General features: G+C 44.2%; 1 protein-coding gene across 6 annotated transcripts in view; it reads left to right on the top strand.

Annotated features, from left to right (window-relative positions):
• The window catches only part of LOC110533635 (active breakpoint cluster region-related protein), a 248837-nt gene that overhangs the window by 46448 nt on the left and 178016 nt on the right, over positions 1-24373 (top strand). The window contains exon 1 of one of the 6 annotated variants that reach the window (XM_036990053.1): positions 20180-20590. The exons of 4 other annotated variants lie outside the window; for them this stretch is intronic. In XM_036990053.1, the coding sequence (XP_036845948.1) occupies positions 20530-20590 (61 nt within the window). In that variant the 5' untranslated portion in view covers positions 20180-20529. Of the gene's footprint in view, positions 1-20179; positions 20591-24373 lie in introns of those variants that run through there. One more of the 6 variants, XM_036990054.1, reaches the window with a different exon arrangement.

Genomic DNA, 24373 nt, shown 5'->3' with positions numbered 1-24373 from the left:
GTGGCAAAAGGTCGCATTTCAGAGTTCAAACATAAAGATATAAAACTGTATTTTTTTGTGAAGAATCAACAACAAGTGGGACACAATCATGAAGTGGAACGACATTTATTGGATATTTCAAACTTTTTTAACAAATCAAAAACTGAAAAATTGGGCGTGCAAAATTATTCAGCCCCCTTAAGTTAATACTTTGGAGCGCCACCTTTTGCTGCGATTACAGCTGTAAGTCGCTTGGGGTATGTCTCTATCAGTTTTGCACATCGAGAGACTGACATTTTTTCCCATTCCTCCTTGCAAAACAGCTCGAGCTCAGTGAGGTTGGATGGAGAGCATTTGTGAACAGCAGTTTTCAGTTCTTTCCACAGATTCTCGATTGGATTCAGGTCTGGACTTTGACTTGGCCTTTCTAACACCTGGATATGTTTATTTTTGAACCATTCCATTGTAGATTTTGCTTTATGTTTTGGATCATTGTCTTGTTGGAAGACAAATCTCCGTCCCAGTCTCAGGTCTTTTGCAGACTCCATCAGGTTTTCTTCCAGAATGGTCCTGTATTTGGCTCCATCCATCTTCCCATCAATTTTAACCATCTTCCCTGTCCCTGCTGAAGAAAAGCAGGCCCAAACCATGATGCTACCACCACCATGTTTGACAGTGGGGATGGTGTGTTCAGGGTGATGAGCTGTGTTGCTTTTACGCCAAACATAACGTTTTGCATTGTTGCCAAAAAGTTCAATTTTGGTTTCATCTGACCAGAGCACCTTCTTCCACATGTTTGGTGTGTCTCCCAGGTGGCTTGTGGCAAACTTTAAACGACAATTTTTATGGATATCTTTAAGAAATGGCTTTCTTCTTGCCACTCTTCCATAAAGGCCAGATTTGTGCAATATACGACTGATTGTTGTCCTATGGACAGAGTCTCCCACCTCAGCTGTAGATCTCTGCAGTTCATCCAGAGTGATCATGGGCCTCTTGGCTGCATCTCTGATCAGTCTTCTCCTTGTATGAGCTGAAAGTTTAGAGGGACGGCCAGGTCTTGGTAGATTTGCAGTGGTCTGATACTCCTTCCATTTCAATATTATCGCTTACTATCGCATCTTTTTGTATCCAAATCTGGCTTTAAACTTCTTCACAACAGTATCTCGGACCTGCCTGGTGTGTTCCTTGTTCTTCATGATGCTCTCTGCGCTTTTAACAGACCTCTGAGACTATCACAGAACAGGTGCATTTATACGGAGACTTGATTACACATAGGTGGATTGTATTTATCATCATTAGTCATTTAGGTCAACATTGGATCATTCAGAGATCCTCACTGAACTTCTGGAGAGAGTTTGCTGCACTGAAAGTAAAGGGGCTGAATAATTTTGCAAGCCCAATTTTTCAGTTTTTGATTTGTTAAAAAAGTTTGAAATATCCAATAAATGTCGTTCCACTTCATGATTGTGTCCCACTTGTTGTTGATTCTTCACAAAAAAATACAGTTTTATATCTTTATGTTTGAAGCCTGAAATGTGGCAAAAGGTCGCAAAGTTCAAGGGGGCCGAATACTTTCGCAAGGCACTGTACCATGAGTAACTTTTTATATAACCATTAATATAGTGCTTAGCTTTAATCTCCTACAGGAATAATAAAACTAAGTCAAAATGCTTTACACTTTAACTACAGCACTACGCTCACGTGGACAATAACTAGCCCAGGCAAATGAAAAGTACTAGTGCTTACACTTACGTCATTTCTTATAAAGTCATCTAAAACAGAAGTGTACCAAAATGATTTATGATACTAGTTAATCACATTTGATAAAAGTATGACAACTAAAATAGTTCGCCATGCATGATCACTAAGGTTTGCTATTTCAGTTGATCGATAACTGAGCTAGCATAAATGTTAACGGCTTGGGCGGATGTATGGTTCAGTATGAACGAGCAAAATGCTAGCAATAGCTTAGCTAGCCTAATCGCTAGCAGCTCATTTTTCTTATGAAAACTCACCAAATCCTGGCGCCAATCTTTCCCTCAATCCCTTCACAGTACGTTAATATCCAGTTCTCTTTTTAGTTCAGTTTTATACAACTTCAACAATTTCAAACTTTGTTTTTCTTCCATGGAATGGCAGTAGCTCTTCACGTTCCATTCTAGCTCTTTATTTATTTTTTATTTGTTTGCATGTTGGCGCCAACTGGTGTACAACGTGAGTTTAGGAGAGGGACTAAGAATATTGAGTTTTGATTGGCTCAAAATAAACTGCTAGTCATGCAGCTTCTGACAGCTGATTTGTAATAGCTGTCAATTTAAACATAGCAATATTGATTACTGGAATCTCACTAGTAACGATTAGTATCCAACATTAGTTGGCCTGCATTACATATTGGTCTTGAGAATGAATCATGAGTGATTCATATATGCTCGTTATGTTCGCCTCCTCCCCCAGATTTGCCTTGTTAGCAGCGCATTCATTCACCACTGTCGGGAAACTCCGCCCACGACATAGGCTGAGAGGTGAAACAAACGACCTCAGCCCAGATCTACAGTGGCAAGTAGCGCAGAGACGCCGCTGACAGTGGGAATTCCTTTAACGGCCCTCGTCTCCTGCCGTGTCACCAAACATCCCCCAAACACCCCCCCCCCCCCCCCCCCCCTCCCCCCCAGAGAATGAGTGTGCAGTCATGGCCAAAAGTTGAGAATGACACACATTCATTTTCACAAAGTCTGCTGCCTCAGTTTGTATGATAGCAATTTGCATATACTCCAGAATGTTATGAAGAGTGATCAGATGAATTGCAATTAATTGCAAAGTCCCTATTTGCCATGCAAATGAACTGAATCCCCCAAAAAACATTTCCACTGCATTTCAGCCCTACCACAAAAGGACCAGCTGACATCATGTCAGTGATTCTCTCATTAACACAGGTGTGAGTGTTGATGATGACAAGGCTGGAGATCACTCTGTCATGCTGATTGTGTTCGAAAAACAGACTGAAAGCTTCAAAAGGAGGTTGGTGCTTGGAATCATTGTTCTTCATCTGTCAACCATGGTTACCTGCAAGGAAACACGTGCCGTCATCATTGCTTTGCACAAAAAGGGCTTCACAGGCAAGGATATTGCTGCCAGTAAGGTTACACCTAAATCAACCATTTATCGGATCATCAAGAACTTCAAGGAGAGCGGTTCAATTGTTGTGAAGGAGGCTTCAGGGCGCCCAAGAAAGTCCAGTAAGCGCCAGGACCGTCTCCTAAAGTTGATTCAGCTGCAGGATCGGGGCACCACCAGTACAGAGCTTGCTCAGGAATGTCAGCAGATAGGTGTGAGTGCATCTGCACGCACAGTTGGGCGAAGACTTTTGGAGGATGGCCTGGTGTCAAGAAGGGCAGCAAAGAAGCCACTTCTCTCCAGGAAAAACAACAGGGACAGACTGATATTCTGGAAAAGGTACAGGGTTTGGACTGCTGAGGACTGGGGTAAAGTCATTTTCTCTGAATCCCCTTTCCGATTGTTTGGGGCATCCGGAAAGAAGCTTGTCCGGAGAAGACAAGGTGAGAGCTACCATCAGTCCTGTGTCATGCCAACAGTAAAGCATCCTGAGACCATTCATGTGTGGGGTTGCTTCTCAGCCAAGGGAGTGGGCTGACTCACAATTTTGCATAAGAACACAGCCATGAATAAAGAATGTTACCAACACATCCTCTGAGAGCAAATTCCTTTTCCAGCATGATGGAGCACCTTGCCATAAGGCAAAAGTGATAATTAAGTGGCTCAAGGGAACAAAACATTGATATTTTGGGTCCATGGCCAGGAAACTCCCCAGACCTTAATCCCATTTGAGAACTTGTGGTCATTTCGCAAGAGGTGGGTGGACAAACAAAAACACACAAATTCTGACAAACTCCAAACATTGATTATGCAAGAATGGGCTGCCATCCAGAAGTTAATTGACAGCATGCCAGGGCGGATTGCAGAGGTCTTGAAAAAGAAGGGTCAACACTGAAAATATTGACTTTGCATCAACTTCATGTAATTGTCAATTAAAGCTTTTGACACATATGAAATGTTTGTAATTATACTTCATTATTCCATAGTAACATCTGACAAAAATATCTAAAGACACTGAAGCAGCAAACTTTGAAAATTTATATTTGTCTCATTCCTAAAACTTTTGGCCACGGCTGTACTACTGGTGAATAGTCACTGATATTTCCGTCAGATGTTGAACAAGCTAGGTAGTTCAAGGGCTATTAGCCAGGTAGCTAGCTATAACTAACTGGCTAGAAGGATGAAGTTGGACGCTAACGTTGAACGGAGCCTGACCTCAGCAGGAGCAGTTGACTGAAATTAAGCTAGCTATAATCAAAAGATGGCTACTAGAAGTTTTCATAAATACATTTTCTTTATAGAGAGTAGTGAGACAGACTGGTGAGTCAGGCTGCAATGGAGGCGAATGAGATACACAGAGAGAGGAAGCATTGAACTAAGCAGGGAGAGAGGTTAGTAGTAAGTTATAGTGGTTCCCAAATTTGTGCGGTCCCTGAAAATGTAAATAGGATCCCCGGAGGGAGTCTTTTAATCTTAAACACATTAATAACTTGTTGCTCTTCAAATATGTATAGAATACAACAAAGGGCCTTTTAAACTGTCAGAATTCACAGCCTGTGGGACCGAAAAGATTTGTGAAATATGAAGACAATTTAAATACAAAGACAATTTAATATTATCTAATACAATTTCATATTATGTACACTGAACAACAATAATATACACACAACAATTTAAGAGTTACAGTTCATAAGGAACATCATCAGTAGTGACTTAGCACTCATATGTAGTATATAAGTAGGGAAACGTATGAGTAAGGTACTTGTAAGGTAGTGATGTCGACTAGAAACAATTGCATAATCGGAACATTTACAAATTGGTCCTTGAAAATAAATATTAGTGCTTGAAAAAGTACTCAAGTCCTTGAATTTCACTTGCCACTGTATGTACGACCCCTGTGTGTACTGTGCTCTACTGCAACTCTGTTTTATGACTGATTTTCTATTGTGGCCAATTCGATTGCAGTCATTCTGTTACTGATTTGGTAACAGAGTAACACATTTTAATAATTCAGAAATACAATTGTTATCAGTAAAAACAGTATAACTAATTGGTAGGTCTACCTTATTAATTCTGAACTTTCATATTCCTCCCTCATGAGGGTGAGACATTTGAAAATATCTTTACGATGTGTTTTTTGTAACAGAATGACAAATTATACAATATTTCTTAAACTTACAGAAAGCAAATCATTTAGGGTTGAGCGGTATCCATATTTTCATACCGTGCCTGTGCCATCCCGGGAAATACGGTATTACCGGTACTGCGCACGTGTTTTTTATTTGATTGATTTTCTTTTATTTAATGAGAGTGAAAAAAAGTTGCTTTACCAGAATGCTAACAAGTACTAAGGATTTCTCAAAGTGGATGGCAGCTCATGAAGTAATGCAAGTATCTGAAAAGAGTTTGCAGCCCACACAACACCAATATTAGAGCCCGCAGGGATCTTAATCCAGGAGGGGATTGTCTCTGCTGCTGTTGCTAAGATGCTTGATCTTGCAAGCTAATGTGAGCCACTTAGCTAGCATTAGCAAGTTAGCAAAACCCAGCTGGAGAGAATTTATTTGGCACATTAGATAGTTAACTTAATAGTTAAGAGATATATATTTATCTTGCAAACATTCAAGTATTTCATACAAGTGTAACTTAATCACCTCACTTAAGTTGCTCTGGAGGAGTGACTCACCTCATGCTCTTTGTGCTTCTTTGTGCTTCTTTGTAAATGAACACACGTGACTGGCTCAAACTGCTGTTTTGGGGAAACTAGTACAGGCACGCTTCATAATGAAATATTGAAAAACTATCCCGTGGCTTTTTCCAAATACGGTATACCGCCCAAGCCAAAAATAATGTATGCAAAACGAAATATAAATGTACATATTAGTTGGCAGGGGCCTTCAACATTATTGTTTTGATGGATTTCTAATACCCAAATACTTTTTGAAGACCCCCTTTTCCATCTGTGTGTCCAGATATGGTTATTTCACATTTTTTGATTGGAAAATGGTTGAAAAAATATATATTTCACTCAAAATATTGACTTTTAGCTTTCATTTGACACCAAATGGTATGTGCTCCTATAAACTTGATGTTGTGTTGGTGGGTCCTTTTACATGGAAATTACCAATATGATAGTGGCACATTTCCATAGTAGTAATAAAGTGTCAGTTCTGTGTGTAACTGGGTTAACCGAGACAGGACACCGCTTTATGCGTGAAATCAATCACTAATAATAAAACAAGATCATTAATATCAGTCTAAAGTTTACACCACAGGAGATTGATAGCACCTTTTTTGTGTAGAACGGGCTCATATTAATTGCTGGAATAGAATAAGTGAAATTGTATCAAATTTTTTGCATAGCGCCACATTAAAATATTATTAAAAATATTTATATTCATGAAATCACAAGTGCAATATAGCAAAACACAGCTTGGCCTTTTGTTAATCCACCTGTCGTGTCAGATTTTGAAAATATGCTTTACAGCGAAAGCAATCCAAGCGCTTGTGTAAGTTTATCGATCGCTCGACAAAACATTATGTACACCTAGCATCAAGTAGCTTGGTCACGAAAATCAGAAAAGCAATCAAATTAATAATTTACGTTTGATGATCTTCGGATGTTTTCACTCACGAGACTCCCAGTTACACAAATGTTCCTTTTGTTCCATAAAGATTATTTTTATATCCAAATTACCTCCGTTTGTTTGGCGCGTTATGTTCAGAAATCCACAGGAAAGAGCGGTCACGACAACGCAGACAAATTCCAAATAGTATCTGTAATGCCCACAGAAACATGTCAAACGTTTTTTTAGAATCAATCCTCTGGTTGTTTTTAAAATATATAAATCAACCGCAACTATCTTTTTCAGAAGGAGAGGGAAAGGCAATGGCTGCCCAAACTCTGTTGCGCATACAAAATGCTGCTGGCACCCGGCCACACAATGACGCGATGTTATCCTTCTTGCTAATTTTTCAAAATAGAAGCGATATGAAGCGATAGGAAAATGAATCTGGTTGATATCCCTTTAAATGAGAGCAAAGGCAGGCTATGGAACATGGAGTTTTCAAAATAGAAGCAACTTCCTGCTTTGATTTTCCTCAGGGTTTCGCCTGAAATATCAGTTCTGTTATACTCACAGACAATACTTTGACAGTTTTGGAAACTTTAGTGTTTTCTATCCAATACTAATAATAATATGCATATATTAGCAACTGAGACTGAGGAGCTGGCCGTTTACAATGGGCACCTTTTCATCCAAGCTACTCAATACTGCCCCCCAGCCTTAAGAAGTTTTAAACACACAGCATGCGTTTGATACCATTCCATTCACTCCATTAAAGCCATTATTATGAGCCGTCCTCCCCTCAGTAGCCTTCTGTAGTTTACACCTGTTGTATTTGATTTGATGAGTCATGTCAGCACGTGCGCGCTGTGTTGTGTGGAGTTAGGCCAGACAGTGGATGAGGTGGTCAGCTATCAAATCAAATTTTAGTCACGTGCACCGAATACAACACGTGTAGGCCATACAGTGAAATGCTTGCTTACGAGCCCCTAACCAACAGTGCAGTTTAAAAAAATAAGTCTAGAATAACGGAGATAACACATAATTAAAGAGCAACAGGGGGTGCCGGTACAGAGTCAATGTGTGGGGGCACCGGTTAGTTGTAGTATGTACATGTAGGTAGAGTTAAAGTGACTATGCATAGATGACAACAGAGAGTGGTGGGTGGGGGGCAATGCACATAGTCTGGGTAGCCATTTGACTAGATGTTCAGGAGTCTTATGGCTAGAAGCTGTTTAGAAGCCTCTTGGACCTAGACTTGGCGCTCCGGTACTGCTTGCCGTGCGGTAGCAGAGAGAACTGTCTATGACTAGGGTGGCTGGAGTCTGACAATTCTTAGGGCCTTCCTCTGACACCGCCTGGTATAGAGATTCTGGATGGCAGGAAGCTTGGCCTCAGTGATGTACTGGGCCGTTCGTATTACCCTCTGTTGTGCCTTGCGGTCGGAGGCTGAGCTAGTTGCTGCGGGAGGTGCAGAAAGTGAATGTTGAACTTTTGTTGCACATGTATCCAGATAATACCATTTTGCGCAATGATGATGTAGGTGTGATTGAGCTTTTCACACCTGGATTGTGCAATATTTAGGGCCTTATGAAATCTGATGCTGATGGAATCCAGACATTAAAACGGAATTCAACAATATTCAAGAATGTATTAAAATGCCGAAGATAATCATAAAATATTAACAAAATGCATCAGTGATTCGTATTTTCCAACGCAGGGTGGACTGTGTGTGTGCGCATTTGTGTAGGCGTTAGTGATGATGCTAATGACGACAACTGTCTTTTGGTAGATGGAATTAAATGTTAACTACAAAGTATGCATATCTGGTATTGTGATTATTGCATCAATCCAGTGACGATTTGTTTAGCTCACTCTGCAATTACATGTATGCTACTGGTGTACCATTGAATTAAAAGGGTACACCTAAAAATATAAATGTGGTCTCAGCATTGTGGATTTAGAACATCTGATTTGGTTGTTTTTCTATTTAAAAAGTGTGATTTTTCAGAGTGAATTAGGCAAGAAATAAAACTGGTAATATGGCCCTAAATATTTGTCCAAAATTCTTCAAGCTTTTGGCAATCATGGCTAGACAGCAATATTCAGTCAAAACTGTAACTTGGCCATTCAGGAACATTCACTATATTCTTGGTAAGCAAGAAGTGTAGATTTGGCCTTGTTGTAGGTTATTTTTCTGCCAGTGTCTGGTATAGAGCAAACTGAAGCAAGTTTTTCGCTAGGATTTTTCCTGTACTTAGCTCCATCCCATTTATTTTTATCCTGGAAAAACTCCCCAGTATTTTGCCAATGTCAAGCACACCCATACCAGTTGAGGCTTCACAGAGGAGGAAGGGGAGGACCATCCTCCGTGAATTTCATAAGTTATCCTTTGTAGATAAAACTACACTTTTATTTATATATATATATATATATATATGTATCACCACATCATTGCAAAACAGTGTTTAAAAAAAAATCTATTTAGGTATACAGTAGCCTCAACATCACTTTGTAGGGTAGCACCATGGTGTGGCCAGAGGACAGCTAGCGTCTGTCCTCCTCTTGGTACATTGACTTCAATACAAAATCTAGGAGGCTCTTGGTTCTCACCCCTTCCACAGTCCTTCCACAGTAATTATGACAACTTGCAGCATGAACTGACATGTTGTCCACCCAATCAAAGGATCAGAGAATTAATCGAGTACTGAAAAAAATAAGCTACAGCTAGCTAGCACTGTGATGCATAAAATGTGATGAGTAGTTGACTCAGAAAATAGTTTTCCACAAATTAATTTATTCAAAAATGAAGGAGAAGCAAGAGATTATCATTTTTTTCAGTATCACTTACTTAGCAAATGCAGCTGACTAGTTCACAAAAGGGAAAAGGTGAGTGGGAATAATACGTGGCTGCTATGAATGTGAACTAATTACAGTGCCTTGCGAAAGTATTCGGCCCCCTTGAACTTTGCGACCTTTTGCCACATTTCAGGCTTCAAACATAAAGATATAAAACTGTATTTTTTTGTGAAGAATCAACAACAAGTGGGACACAATCATAAAGTGGAACGACATTTATTGGATATTTCAAACTTTTTTAACAAATCAAAAACTGAAAAATTGGGCGTGCAAAATTATTCAGCCCCTTTACTTTCAGTGCAGCAAACTCTCTCCAGAAGTTCAGTGAGGATCTCTGAATGATCCAATTTTGACCTAAATGACTAATGATGATAAATACAATCCACCTGTGTGTAATCAAGTCTCCGTATAAATGCACCTGCACTGTGATAGTCTCAGAGGTCCGTTAAAAGCGCAAAGAGCATCATGAAGAACAAGGAACACACCAGGCAGGTCCGAGATACTGTTGTGAAGAAGTTTAAAGCCGGATTTGGATACAAAAAGATTTCCCAAGCTTTAAACATCCCAAGGAGCACTGTGCAAGCGATAATATTGAAATTGAAGGAGTATCAGACCACTGTAAATCTACCAAGACCTGGCCGTCCCTCTAAACTTTCAGCTCATACAAGGAGAAGACTGATCAGAGATGCAGCCAAGAGGCCCATGATCACTCTGGATGAACTGCAGAGATCTACTGCTGAGGTGGGAGACTCTGTCCATAGGACAACAATCAGTCGTATATTGCACAAATCTGGCCTTTATGGAAGAGTGGCAAGAAGAAAGCCATTTCTTAAAGATATCCATAAAAATTGTCGTTTAAAGTTTGCCACAAGCCACCTGGGAGACACACCAAACATGTGGAAGAAGGTGCTCTGGTCAGATGAAACCAAAATTGAACTTTTTGGCAACAATGCAAAACGTTATGTTTGGCGTTAAAGCAACACAGCTCATCACCCTGAACACACCATCCCCACTGTCAAACATGGTGGTGGCAGCATCATGGTTTGGGCCTGCTTTTCTTCAGCAGGGACAGGGAAGATGGTTAAAATTGATGGGAAGATGGATGGAGCCAAATACAGGACCATTCTGGAAGAAAACCTGATGGAGTCTGCAAAAGACTTGAGACTGGGACGGAGATTTGTCTTCCAACAAGACAATGATCCAAAACATAAAGCAAAATCTACAATGGAATGGTTCAAAAATAAACATATCCAGGTGTTAGAATGGCCAAGTCAAAGTCCAGACCTGAATCCAATCGAGAATCTGTGGAAAGAACTGAAAACTGCTGTTCACAAATGCTCTCCATCCAACCTCACTGAGCTCGAGCCTGGTTCAATTCGAGGCTGTATCACAACCGGCCGTGATTGGGTTCAATTCCAAGCTGTATCACAACCGGCCGTGATTGGGAGTCCCATAGAGCGGCGCACAATTGGCCCAGCGTCGTCCGGGTTAGGCAGTCATTGTAATTAAGATTTTTCTTAACGGACTTGCCTCATTAAATAAAATACAAAAATGAACAAAGTTTTGACTCATGCTTGTCTGAAGGAGCAACAGTACTGGCTCTGGAGCAGCAGGTGTAGGTTACACGCTGTGTCTGTGTGGAGGCTGGAGTCGCTAGGGAAACAGGCCTGCCTGCTCTGAAGAGGGGAGACTGGCCGAGAACGGAAAGGAGAAAACGCCAGAAAATCTAAATAGTGACAGCTGAACAAATAACTCATCCAAAGGGCTTTGACTTTGACAAACACGGCAGAAAGCACAATATAATGCCCATCACTTTAGTAATTCAGCCACTTACTTAGATTATTTAGCAAGTTAAATTTAGGATTTGCGTTAATGCAGAATTCTGCGTTTTTTACGCAGAAAAAATATATATACAACACGTAAGATATCTTGCTGTGTTTTGTAAACGCAGATGTAATTAGCTTTATTGTAATTTCTGCTCGTCAAACAAATTTAGTGCTTCAGTTGCACTTCTCCACGAATAGGCTTTCTGTTAGCAGACAGCACTCTTACTGATGTGTAGCTACTTTACTCCTGAACTTTTCTCGGTGTAGCCAGACAACTTTTCTCCTGTGAAATTCCAGATGAACTTTAAGCAAAACATAACTGGCAACATTATTTCTATGACAAATGTTAAAATATGATGGCCATGCAACGCTTTTGCAAAAAATTGCTTGCTTTTTCATTATAAGATCTTCCAACTATCAACCTTGTGAGGCTGCCAGCCAAATAGCGTGGCACTTCTGTTGTCATCTGCTGAAAATAAAACAATTTTCTGCCGAATGTGTTGTACTAATGTATTTTCTGTGAAGGAAAACTAAAGTTTCACGTCCCTGATCACTCTATTGAAGCATAAAAATACTTGCTTTCAATATAAATGTGACTCACCTGCTCCCGCTTTCTCTCGTTGTGCTATTTACAAAGTAACGCTTGACTGGCTCAACTTCTGGGGAACTACAGTAAGTTTCAAAATGTAAAATAATGTGACTGGTGAAATTAAGAACGAGATCTGCTTTATCTCCTAACGTATTGCACAAGTTGACTACAGGTATTTATTTAAAGTAGCTACAAATATTAACATTTATTGAAAAACTTCAAAGAAATAGCATTTGGTTTTTGCTCTGACATGCACTGTCAACTGTGGGACCTTTATATAGACAGGTGTGTGCCTTTCCAAATCATGTCCAATCAATTGAATTTACCACAGGTGGATTTCAATCACGTTGTAGAAACATCTCAAGGGTAATCAATGGAAACAGGATGCATCTGAGCTCAATTTAGAGTCATAGCAAAGGGTCTGAATACTTGTGTAAGTATGGTATTTGCCTACATTTGTAAACTTGTTTTCACTCTGTCATTATGGGGTATTGTGTGTAGATTTAAAAACAAATCATTTATTATTAGGCCGTAATGTAACATGTGGAAAAAGTCAAGGGGTCTGATTGCTTTCCGAATGCACTGTATCTGCCATTGTGAATCTTAGACTCCAGTCTGTGAGGCACATCGATCTGCAGGTTGAACATGGTGAGATTGTTGCCTCCTAAATTGATAGTGCAGTTTGTTTAGGTGATATTACAGCGAATTAGCTACGTGCTGATATTGTCTTTTGTATTATTGTGTGTAGCTATGTTTGCTAGCCAGCCAGTAGGTGGGTATTAGGAGAAAGTGGCTGGTATCAGGATCCATATTCATCCAGGATTTATCATACAATGTTTTCCTATCATATCGCAAATCTCAGTTTTGGATGTAACTGAGATGATTCTATTTACACTTTGTAGTCGATTTTGACACTAGAATTAAAAGTAAGATGTGTCCAAAGACACATGAGATTGACAAGGTAAGAGGGAACGCAGGAGAGAGAGGCGAGGGGATGGAAGATTGATTAGAAAGACAGTGCAGGTATGACAGCAGAGTGAAAGGTGGGTGAGTGAAAGGTGGGTGGGTGAAGAGAGAGGGAAGATACGTGACCGAGAAAAGCAACGAGAGAGAGAAGCAGGGATGATCGAGAGGAACCTTAAATTCGGTTGGGATTTTAGGTAGGTTGTGGGAGTGTGTCAACCCTGTCCTCACAACTCAATAGTCCCAGCCAATGCCCTTTGGCGCAGATCTAGAATCAGCTCACCCTTCCCACATCCTAACCCTAACCATTTGGAATGAAAATACGAAACTTATCTTGATCAGTATCTAGGGGCATCCCCTTCTATCTATCTCTACCAACTATCAACCTTGTCTGCCATGACTAGCACCAGACTGACTACACCCTGAAATCCCCTTTCAATAATGCACACTGATTCCCATGTATTCTCCCCATCCCCCCTAAACAAAACCAACACCGAGAGATGCAGTCAGAAACATGAACCATCTAATGACTCCTGTTTGTAATGTGTAGTAGATGACGTTGCTATGCCTGATAAGCCCTACACATAGGGAGCAGGTTCTGTAGCTGTAGTAATCTTCTGGTGTTCTAGTATAGTTCTACAGTCTTTATCAGAACGATTCTAATGGCTGTTTTTGGCTCTTTTTTTTGGGATGATCCTTCCTTTCTTTTTTGTTAAATTGATACTGTACATTTTTATCAAAATGTCATTTTTCAAAAGAAAATTTGTGTCATTTATGTGTAATGAGTTGACTGAAGTGCCAACACTACTACAGAAGAGCGGAACACATCTCACACACACTATTCATCCAAGAGCAGCTGTAACCTAGCTTCAGTCTATTATTCTGTGCATCCAGTACACCATTAATGCAGTGGCTTCCCTTGCCCCCCCCCCCCCCTCCCCAATCCCTCCTGGTGAGGTAGCCAGTGAAGTGGAAAACAGAGCTTTCTTCTTGTATATGGAACTAAAGGGGCCGTACAATCTCCCCCCCTTCACACACTCCGCCCCAATGCCAGCAGTGCTTTGGGGGAGCGAATGCACACCCCCCCCTGGTAGAGACTGACTGCCCCGTAGAGACAGATGAGGGAGGGGAGGATAGCGTAGGTTGAGTGGAGGAGAGGTAAGCCCCCATCTTCCCTCCATCTCTCCTCCCTCTCTTTCCCTAGGGAGACGGGTGGGGCTGGAGTGGGTTGACGGGAGAGGGGTTAGATGAGGGAGAAGAATGGTTCAGGGGGGGTATCTGGGCAGAGTAGAGTAGGGGAAAACACAACGTGTGTTCATTGGCTGGTGGGCTGGCCTGTTAAGTGTGTACGCACACATGAACGCACACGTGCATCCCCCTCCCCATACCGATAGGCTGTGTTTATGCCATAACCAGCAGGATTGGTGAGTGCCATAGCCACATATCCTGTGTTGAATAATGTAGGAGTTGGAGCGGTGTATGGGCTGGGTATGGGGTCATACCTGAACTGGGCCACCAAAGTGAAGTGGTTTCCTGCCCCCTGTGACAGCCAGCTAACCTGTCTGTTTTGGGGGTGTTGTGTATGGTTTGATGCCGTGCCATTATTGCCATCCGTTGTTACCCAGATTCACTGATCCACTGATTGAGAGCAGTGTAGATTAGGCCAAATTTGTCTCTGTACACATCACTGAGCCTGTTGTTTGACTAGGCTCTACAATGAAGGGAATTGATTACTGGCTGTAATAACTCCCTCTATTCCCTCATTCATTAGACATTGTAATGATTAATGAGGATTTTCAGGTAATTCATTTCACTGGAATTGTATTCCAGTAACATACGTTGGTATTGATTGTGTTGTGTTCTCCTGGCGATGCTGATTAGTGGTTTGTTGGACAGTATTGGCTATGTGTGTGTGATACAGCAGTGTTGTATCTGACTAGACCAACCAGATGGACTGGGGCTGGTGCTCCAAGGCCTTTGTAAGGAGGTGAGAGGTTGTGTGGTTGCTGGGCTTCCCAGAGAGGGTATTGATAGGGTCATGTTACCCCCTTGGACTGGACTGGATTGGGCTGTCCAGTCTGACCCTACCATCTGGTCTCCTAGTCACTCAGTATGACCCAGAATTAGACAGAGAATTGAACTGGGTAGAACACTGGGATGCAGGTGTACATCAGACGGACAGACACGGACAGAAGGACAATAGTTTTAGAAGTCTCTTCTCCTCTTGTGGGGAATTAACCAATACCTTTGTCGGTTCTGTCACAGTACTGTAGAGACTGGGTAATGGCCTGTTTTACCCCACAGCGTGACTGCCCATTAATATTTGATGCTGGAAGGATTGTGTCGCAACGGGAAGGCTAACACACGGCGTTACAAGTGTATTCTCTTTGTTTAGTGTTGCCCGCAGATGATGGCCGTTTTAGTGTGTGTGTGGGGGAGGTTGGTATTGGCTCGCTTCCCAATGCCCTGGGAGATGAAGTATGCCCCCCACACACACACACGTGTCGTTCTGTGACTGTGATGTGACAGAATGAGGGAGCGCTGCCCCGTTGTCCCATTTTGAAGACAAAGGATGATGATCAGTGCTCTGCTCCTCATAAATCCAACATTGATGAAGAGCCACTTACCCTCTCACTCTCTCACTCACACGCAGCTCTTTGTCTTTGTTTATCTAAACCCACGTGTACTCGTGTGTGTGTGTGTGTGTGTGTGTGTGCCAGCCAGCCAGCCAGCCAGCCAGTGTCTGGGAATGTTTGTATGTGACCCTTCAAATGAAGTCTCTCGCCTCCATCTACTGTTAGATTCATAATAACATACAATGATATACTTTAGTTTAAATGACAGAATCAGTGGAATGCCATCCAGGACCTATATAATAGATGGTGTCAGAGAAAACTCCATAAAATTGTCAGATTCCAGTCACCCAAGTTATAGACTGTTTTCTCTGCTACCGCACATCAAGCGGTACCGGAGCGCCAAGTCTAGGACCAAAAGGCTCCTCAACAGCATCTACCCTCAAGCCATAAGACTGCTGAACATTTAATCAAATGGCCACCTGGACTATTTATATTGACCCCCCCCCCCCCCCCCCCCTTTTGTACACTGCTGCTACTCACTGTTTATTATCTATGCACAGTCACTTCACCCTACCTAAACTCAGCAAAAAAAGAAACGTCCTCTCACTGTCAACTGCGTTTCTTTTCAGCAAACACGTGTAAATATTTGTATGAACATAACAAGATTCAACAACTGAGACATAAACTGAACAAGTTCCACAGACATGTTACTAACAGAAATCAGAATATTGTGTCCCTGAACAAAGGGGGGTCAAAAGCAACAGTCAGTATCTGATGTGGCCACCAGCTGCATTAAGTACTGCAATTAAGTAGTGTTGTTTTTATTTCTTTACTTACCTATTGTTCACCTAATATATTTTTTGCGCTATTGGTTAGAGCCTGTAAGTAAGCATTTCACTGTATGGTCTACTACACCTGTTGTATTCGGCACACGTGACAAACTTTGATATGATTTGCAGTGCATTTCCTCCTCATGGACTGCACCCGATTTGCCAGTTCTTGCTGTGAGATGTTACCGCACTCTTCCATCAAGGCACCTGCAAGTTCCCGGACATTTCTGGGGGGAATGGCCCTAGCCCTCACCCTCCGATCCAACAGGTCCCAGACGTGCTCAATGGGATTGAGATCCAGGCTCTTCGCTGGCCATGGCAGAACACTGACATTCCTGTCTTGCAGGAAATCCCGCACAGAACGAGCAGTTTGGCTGGTTGCATTGTCAAGCTGGAGGGCCATGTCAGGATGAGCCTGCAGGAAGGGTACCATATGAGGGAGGAGGATGTCTTCCCTGTAACGTACAGCATTGAGATTGCCTGCAATGACAACAAGTTCAGTATGATGATGGTGTGACACATGCCCCAGACCATGACGGACGCTCCACCTCCAAATCGATCCCTCTCCGGAGTACAGGCCTCGATGTAACGTTCATTCCTCGGTGTAAACGCGAATCCGACCATCACCCCTGGTGAGACAAAAACGTGACTGATTAGTGAAAAGCACTTTTTGCCAGTCCTGTCTAGTTTAGAGACGGTGGGTTTATGCCCATAGGCGACGTTGTTGCCGGTGATGTCTGGTGAGGACCTGCCGTACAACAGGCCTACAACTCCTGAGTCCAGCCTCTCTCAGCCTATTGCGGATAGTCTGAGCACTGATGGAGGGATTTTGGTTACGTCTGCAGTCCTCATGCCTCCTTGCAGCATGCCTAAGGCACATTAACGCAGATGAGCAGGGACCCTGGGCATCTTTATTTTGCTGTTTTTCAGAGTCAGTAGAAAGGCCTCTTTAGTGTCCTAAATTGTCATAACTGTGACCTTAATTGCCTACCGTCTGTAAGCTGTTAGTGTCTTAACGACCGTACCACAGGTGCATGGTCATTAATTGTTTATGGTTCATTGAACAAGCATGGCAAACAGTGTTTAAAACTCTTTACAATGAAGATCTGTGAAGTTATTTGGATTTTTACGAATTATCTTTGAAAGACAGGGTCCTGAAAAAGGGACGTTTCTTTTACATGTACAAATTACCTCAACTAACCCTTACCGCACACACTGACTCGGTACCGGTGCCCCCTGTATATAGCCTCGTTATTCTTATTGTGTTACTGGCAAATTCCATCTGGCACATTGCGCCCAGTGTATTGGGGAGAGACAGAGCAGCGCTCTAGGCCAACTCTGTCTCTAGGAGGGGATCCTCCCCCTAGGCTTGAAGTTGTTCTGCCACACTTATCCCTCCCATGTTTCTCCTGTCCTGTCTTCCCATCCTAAAGGGGAGAGGGGGAGATGTTTTGGCGGGATTAAGGAAAGAAACTAGGGGTGGAAAAGCAGGTGTTGATGGAGGTCTGAGGAGAGCACTTCCCTCCTGTTCCCCCCCATCTTGAAGGAGAGAGGGGTTGAAAAGGTGTTTAAGGAAAGGGGGGTTGGAGGGGAGAGGGAGCACTTTAGGGGCTTTGTTGCCTGCAGCATGACACTGATAGTAAAGGATTTGATTAATTAGCTGGTCCGCAGTCTGTATCAGTGTTCCGTGGCTTATATTAAGAAATATTATGATATTATTTTTGCACTGTTGGAGGGAGAAACACAAGAATTTTGCTGCATCTGCGACATCTGCAAATCTATGTACATGACCAGGATTTGAGTTAAATGCCATTGAGTGACGTGTTTGGTAAACTGAATATGGGTGAATGTCAAGTTTCCTGTGTGTGTGCTGTGTGTGTGCTGTGTGTGTGCTGTGTGTGTGTTGTGTGTGTGTTGTGTGTGTGTGTTGTGTGTGTGTGCTGTGTGTGTGTTGTGTGTTGTGTGTGTGTGTGTGCTGTGTGTGTGCTGTGTGTGTGCTGTGTGTGTGCTGTGTGTGTGCTGTGTGCGCGTTTCGGTGGGTCAGAGGGAGGGAGGGAGGAGATGGAAAGGGCGGGTGCGAGGGCGGGTCGGAGAAGATTGGGAGACGGAGAGCACAGACTGTTAACAGGAGTGTCTCGTGAATCCGAAAGTGTGTGTGTTTGAGTATTTGTGCGCGAGAGAGGGCTCAGCCAAAATTACAGGAGGACGCTGCTTGTTTCCACGGGAATTGAGGCGAGGAAAGGAAAGATGACATAGCCCATCTTCCCCAGACATGCCTTCTCTACTCCTGCTCTCTCTGACCCTTTACTGTCATCTGTTGTAGACTTCCTTTTATTTTGACCTCTCTCTCCTCTAGTTTCTGATCTCTCCTCTAGTTTCTGATCTCTCCTCTTGTTTCTGATCTCTCCTCTAGTTTCTGATCTCTCCTCTAGTTTCTGATCTCTCCTCTTGTTTCTGATCTCTCCTCTTGTTTCTGATCTCTCCTCTTGTTTCTGATCTCTCCTCTTGTTTCTGATCTCTCCTCTAGTTTCTGATCTCTCCTCTAGTTTCTGATCTCTCCTCTAGTTTCTGATCTCTCCTCTAGTTTCTGATCTCTCCTCTAGTTTCTGATCTCTCCTCTAGTTTCTGATCTCTCCTCTAGTTTCTGATCTCTCCTCTAGTTTCTGATCTCTCCTCTTGTTTCTGATCTCTCCTCTAGTTTCTGATCTCTCCTCTTGTTTCTGAACTCTCCTCTTGTTTCTGAACTCTCCTCTTGTTTCTGATCTCTCCTCTAGTTTCTGATCTCTCATCTAGTTTCTGATCTCTCATCTAGTTTCTGATCTCTCATCTAGTTTCTGATCTCTCCTCTAGTTTCTGATCTCTCCTCTAGTTTCTGATCTCTCCTCTAGTTTCTGATCTCTCCTCTAGTTTCTGATCTCTCCTCTAGTTTCTGATCTCTCCTCTTGTTTCTGATCTCTCCTCTAGTTTCTGACCTCTCCTCTAGTTTCTGATCTCTCTAGTTTCTGATCTCTCCAGTTTCTGATCTCTCCTCTTGTTTCTGATCTCTCCTCTGATCTCTCATCCTCAGCAGGAACTGAGACTGTCTCAATGCATCACACACACACACACACACACACACAAACTTGACATTCACCAAGGTTCAGCTTGCAGTGAACTAATCTATTTTGTCTCTGACACGAGCACAACAACCTTTTTGCCCCTATCACTAACTCCAACAGTCTCAAACAGAGAAAAACACAGTTCACCTGCATCGCTCCCTATCACAGACTGGTAGTGATGTGGTAGTAGTGTGCACAGACTGGTAGTGATGTGGTAGTAGTGTGTACTGTGTCTTTAGTGCGGACCAGTACAGCCAGCAACTGTTTTTTTGTCCAGTTATGACAGAGGCTTATTTGTGAAGCCACTCATGACACATTAGCACACCCAGGCTGTAGGAGACCAGCAGCACAGTCCTCCTAGTCCATGACTACCCAGGCTGTAGGAGACCAACAGCACAGTCCTCCTAGTCCATGACTACCCAGGCTGTAGGAGACCAACAGCACAGTCCTCCTAGTCCATGACTACCCAGGCTGTAGGAGACCAACAGCACAGTCCATAGTCCTCAAGAAAACGGCGCTAATGCAACCTCTTCTGCGAGGGCGAGGAGGAGAGCGAGAGAGTATCAACCATTCAGTTTTGACATCTCTCCCGTCAGATTAACAGACACAACATACACAAATAGTGTTCCGTTTTGGATGTTGTTCTCATACAAGAGAAAGAGAGAGAAATAAAGAGTGAACAGAAGAGAAGGAGAGCGAGAGTGGATTAGAAGAGAGAGCGAGGGGCTCTGCGCGCACGCTCAAAAAATAGAAAGAGCGAGAGAGGGGTTGGGAGTGAGTGAGCAAAAGAGAACGAAGGGGAGGAAGTGCTTTCTGTCTACCCTAGCAACGGTTGGCTGTGGCCGTCTCTAGCCTGCTGTTGGAGCTCAGCCTGACAGCAATTGCTAAAGTCGAGGGCTGTGGATACACACACTTTTGTTCTCTCCGCCTGTTGGACCCAGTTTATTTGTATTTTTTCTTCTTTTGTTGCCTGAGATGACGACTGCCTTTCACCCGTGAATAAGAACAACAAAAAGAGGGTGTATTCAGCGGAAGCAGAGGAAGAGAGAAAAGGTATTGAGTGATAGAGAAGGAAGGAGAAGAGGAGAAAGGGAAAGAAGCATTTTTGAAGAGGAATCATTGCTGGAGGATGGAGCCCCTGAGCACTCGTGGCCTCCCCCGACTGTCTTGGATAGATACACTCTACAGCAGTATGTATCACTCTCTCTCCTCTTCTCTTCCTCCATCCCTCACCCACCACGTTCTCTGAGCTGGGATGTCTGATCTCATTAGGAACAGACACACGAGCACACTGGGTTGTGTCACGACTCCCAATGAGTGCCCATCACTATAGCTCTCCATAACAACACACCCCAGTCCTACATGTATTATTTCAGCCTTCGAGGAGCACTGTTTTGGCCATTAATCTAAAGTGTGTGTGTACAGAGAAACGTCAGTGCCTGTATATCCCTCTCTTCTAATGGTGATATTAGGTCATGTGTCTACTGTGGAGAGCACAAATATATTAGCATATTTAACCAACCAGGACATATCGAAAGTGTTGGGGATGCTACTCTGAAAATGTAGTTTACCAAGCTACCAATCATTTCACACTGGAAGAGGTTCATCTTCATTAAAGCTACCCTTAAGAAAAATGGTAGTTTACTGAAGTTACTTCAAAAAAGTAGTTCACTACATCCAAACTACATATGTACATCTGAAATGTCAGACTGCAAACTGAAAGAACAGGTTACTTTGGTGTCATAAACTACCAGAATGTGTAATCTAGCCTATTAAACACAAAAACAATGTTTCAAGTGAGAAGTACGCAGGTCTGATGCAAAGAATTACAATTATTGCCTTCTTCACCCATATTACAATTTTGGGCAAAATAATATATTGAACTACTGAAAACACTACCTCCATTTGACTTTAGTTCAACTACCACCAAGCTACTGCCAGATGTACTTACATTATTTTAGTTATCTGTAGTTCACTACTCCCCTAAACTGCCACTTGACAGTGTTAATTGTGCAGAGATGTTGGTGTTCTAACCAGGACTCAAGCTGCGATGGTGCATTATTCACTCATTCTGTTTATTGTCCATGTAGATTCTTCATTGTGGTCAGTGTTTTTATTGGACTGTTTCTGTGAATGCATGTTTTATTATACTGTAGACTAGGCTAATGTAGTGCCTGACTAAATGTTTGTATAGAAAATGACCAGGATCATGAATCATGATGATTAATGTATGTTTCAATGTAGGATTAGAATATTCTTGAATATCTGTACTTAAGGAGCTAGTTGTTGTCTTCAGTCAGCATTCTATGTATACAATAGCTTTTAAGGTGAGAGGTGAGAGGTGAGAGGTGAGAGGGTGTGTGTGTGTGTGTGTGTGTGTGTGTGCGCGCGCGCGCCTTACCCATACATGCATGAGTCGTGATGTGATTCCGATGGTCTCCGAGTCTTGTCTCAAAGGAGAGATTAGGTTTATGTAACAGCTTGTGGTCATTTATTCTGCTGCTATTGTTCCCAGTTAATCTGCCCGTTGAGGGGGGACAGAGAGGGATGGAGAGCGGTGAGAGAAAGAGGGGTGGTGGGAAAGTGAGAGCGAGGAAGAGAGTAGGGAAGGTAGAGGAAGAGTGGGGGAGAGCGAGGAAGGTAGAGGAAGAGAGTAGGGAAGAGCGAGGGGAAGGTAGAGGAAGAGTGGGGGAGAGCGAGTGGAAGTTAGAGGAAGAGTGGGGGAGAGGATGGGATGGGAAGGTAGAGGAAGAGTGGGGAGAGGATGGGAGGGGAAGAGTGGGGGAGAGCGAGTGGAAGGTAGAGGAAGGGTGGGGGAGAGGATGTGAGGGGAAGGTAGAGGAAGAGTGGGGGAGAGGATGGGAGGGGAAGGTAGAGGAAAAGTGGGGGAGAGGATGGGAGGGGAAGGTAGAGGAAGAGTGGGGGAGGGGAAGGTAGAGGAAAAGTGGGGGAGAGGATGGGAGGGGAAGGTAGAGGACGAGTGGGGGAGAGCGAGTGGAAGGTAGAGGGAGAGGATGGGAGGGGAAGGTAGAGGAAGAGTGGGGGAGGGGAAGGTAGAGGGAAAAGTGGGGGAGAGGATGGGAGGGGAAGGTAGAGGAAGAGTGGGGGAGAGCGAGTGGAAGGTAGAGGAAGGGTGGGGGAGAGCGAGGGGAAGGTAGAGGAAGAGTGGGGGAGAGCGAGTGGAAGGTAGAGGAAGGGTGGGGGAGAGGATGGGAGGGGAAGGTAGAGGAAGAGTGGGGGAGAGCGAGTGGAAGGTAGAGGAAGGGTGGGGGAGAGGATGAGAGCGAGGAAGTAGAGGAAGAGAGTAGGGAAGAGCGAGGGGAAGGTAGAGGAAGAGTGGGGGAGAGCGAGGGGAAGGTAGAGGAAGAGTGGGGGAGAGCGAGGGGAAGGTAGAGGAAGAGTGGGGGAGAGGATGGGAAGGTAGAGGAAGAGTGGGGGAGAGGATGGGAGGGGAAGGTAGAGGAAGAGTGGGGGAGAGCGAGTGGAAGGTAGAGGAAGGGTGGGGGAGAGGATGGGATGGGAAGGTAGAGGAAGAGTGGGGAAGAGGATGGGAAGGTAGAGGAAGAGTGGGGGAGAGCGAGTGGAAGGTAGAGGAAGGGTGGGGGAGAGCGAGGGGGAGGTAGAGGAAGAGTGGGGGAGAGCGAGGGGAAGGTAGAGGAAGAGTGGGGGAGAGCTAGGGGAAGGTAGAGGAAGAGTGGGGGAGAGCAAGTGGAAGGTAGAGGAAGGGTGGGGGAGAGGATGGGAGGGGAAGAGTGGGGGAGAGCGAGTGGAAGGTAGAGGAAGGGTGGGGGAGAGCGAGGGGAAGGTAGAGGAAGAGTGGGGGAGAGCGAGTGGAAGGTAGAGGAAGGGTGGGGGAGAGGATGGGAGGGGAAGGTAGAGGAAGAGTGGGGGAGAGCGAGTGGAAGGTAGAGGAAGGGTGGGGGAGAGGATGAGAGCGAGGAAGTAGAGGAAGAGAGTAGGGAAGAGCGAGGGGAAGGTAGAGGAAGAGTGGGGGAGAGCGAGGGGAAGGTAGAGGAAGAGTGGGGGAGAGCGAGGGGAAGGTAGAGGAAGAGTGGGGGAGAGGATGGGAAGGTAGAGGAAGAGTGGGGGAGAGGATGGGAGGGGAAGGTAGAGGAAGAGTGGGGGAGAGCGAGTGGAAGGTAGAGGAAGGGTGGGGGAGAGGATGGGATGGGAAGGTAGAGGAAGAGTGGGGAAGAGGATGGGAAGGTAGAGGAAGAGTGGGGGAGAGCGAGTGGAAGGTAGAGGAAGGGTGGGGGAGAGCGAGGGGGAGGTAGAGGAAGAGTGGGGGAGAGCGAGGGGAAGGTAGAGGAAGAGTGGGGGAGAGCTAGGGGAAGGTAGAGGAAGAGTGGGGGAGAGCAAGTGGAAGGTAGAGGAAGGGTGGGGGAGAGGATGGGAGGGGAAGAGTGGGGGAGAGCGAGTGGAAGGTAGAGGAAGGGTGGGGGAGAGGATGAGAGCGAGGAAGTAGAGGAAGAGTGGGGAAGGTAGAGGAAGAGTGGGGGAGAGGATGGGAGGGGAAGGTAGAGGAAGAGTGGGGAGAGGATGGGAGGGGAAGGTAGAGGAAGAGTGGGGGAGAGCGAGTGGAAGGTAGAGGAGGAGTGGGGGAGAGGATGGGATGGGAAGGTAGAGGAAGAGTGGGGAAGAGGATGGGAAGGTAGAGGAGGAGTGGGGGAGAGCGAGTGGAAGGTAGAGGAAGAGTGGAGGAGAGCGAGGGGAAGGTAGAGGAAGAGTGGGGGAGAGCGAGTGGAAGGTAGAGGAAGGGTGGGGGAGAGGATGGGAGGGGAAGGTAGAGGAAGAGTGGGGGAGAGGATGGGAGGGGAAGGTAGAGGAAGAGTGGGGGAGGGGAAGGTAGAGGAAGAGTGGGGGAGAGGATGGGAGGGGAAGGTAGAGGAAGAGTGGGGGAGAGGATGGGAGGGGAAGGTAGAGGAAGAGTGGGTGAGAGGATGGGAGGGGAAGGTAGAGGAAGAGTGGGGAGA

This window comes from Oncorhynchus mykiss, chromosome 10 (assembly GCF_013265735.2).
Source record: "Oncorhynchus mykiss isolate Arlee chromosome 10, USDA_OmykA_1.1, whole genome shotgun sequence".
NCBI classification, from domain to species: Eukaryota; Metazoa; Chordata; class Actinopteri; order Salmoniformes; family Salmonidae; genus Oncorhynchus; species Oncorhynchus mykiss.
The sequence above is the reverse complement of the archived record's forward strand: the minus strand, read 5'-3'. Positions and strand labels throughout refer to the sequence as shown.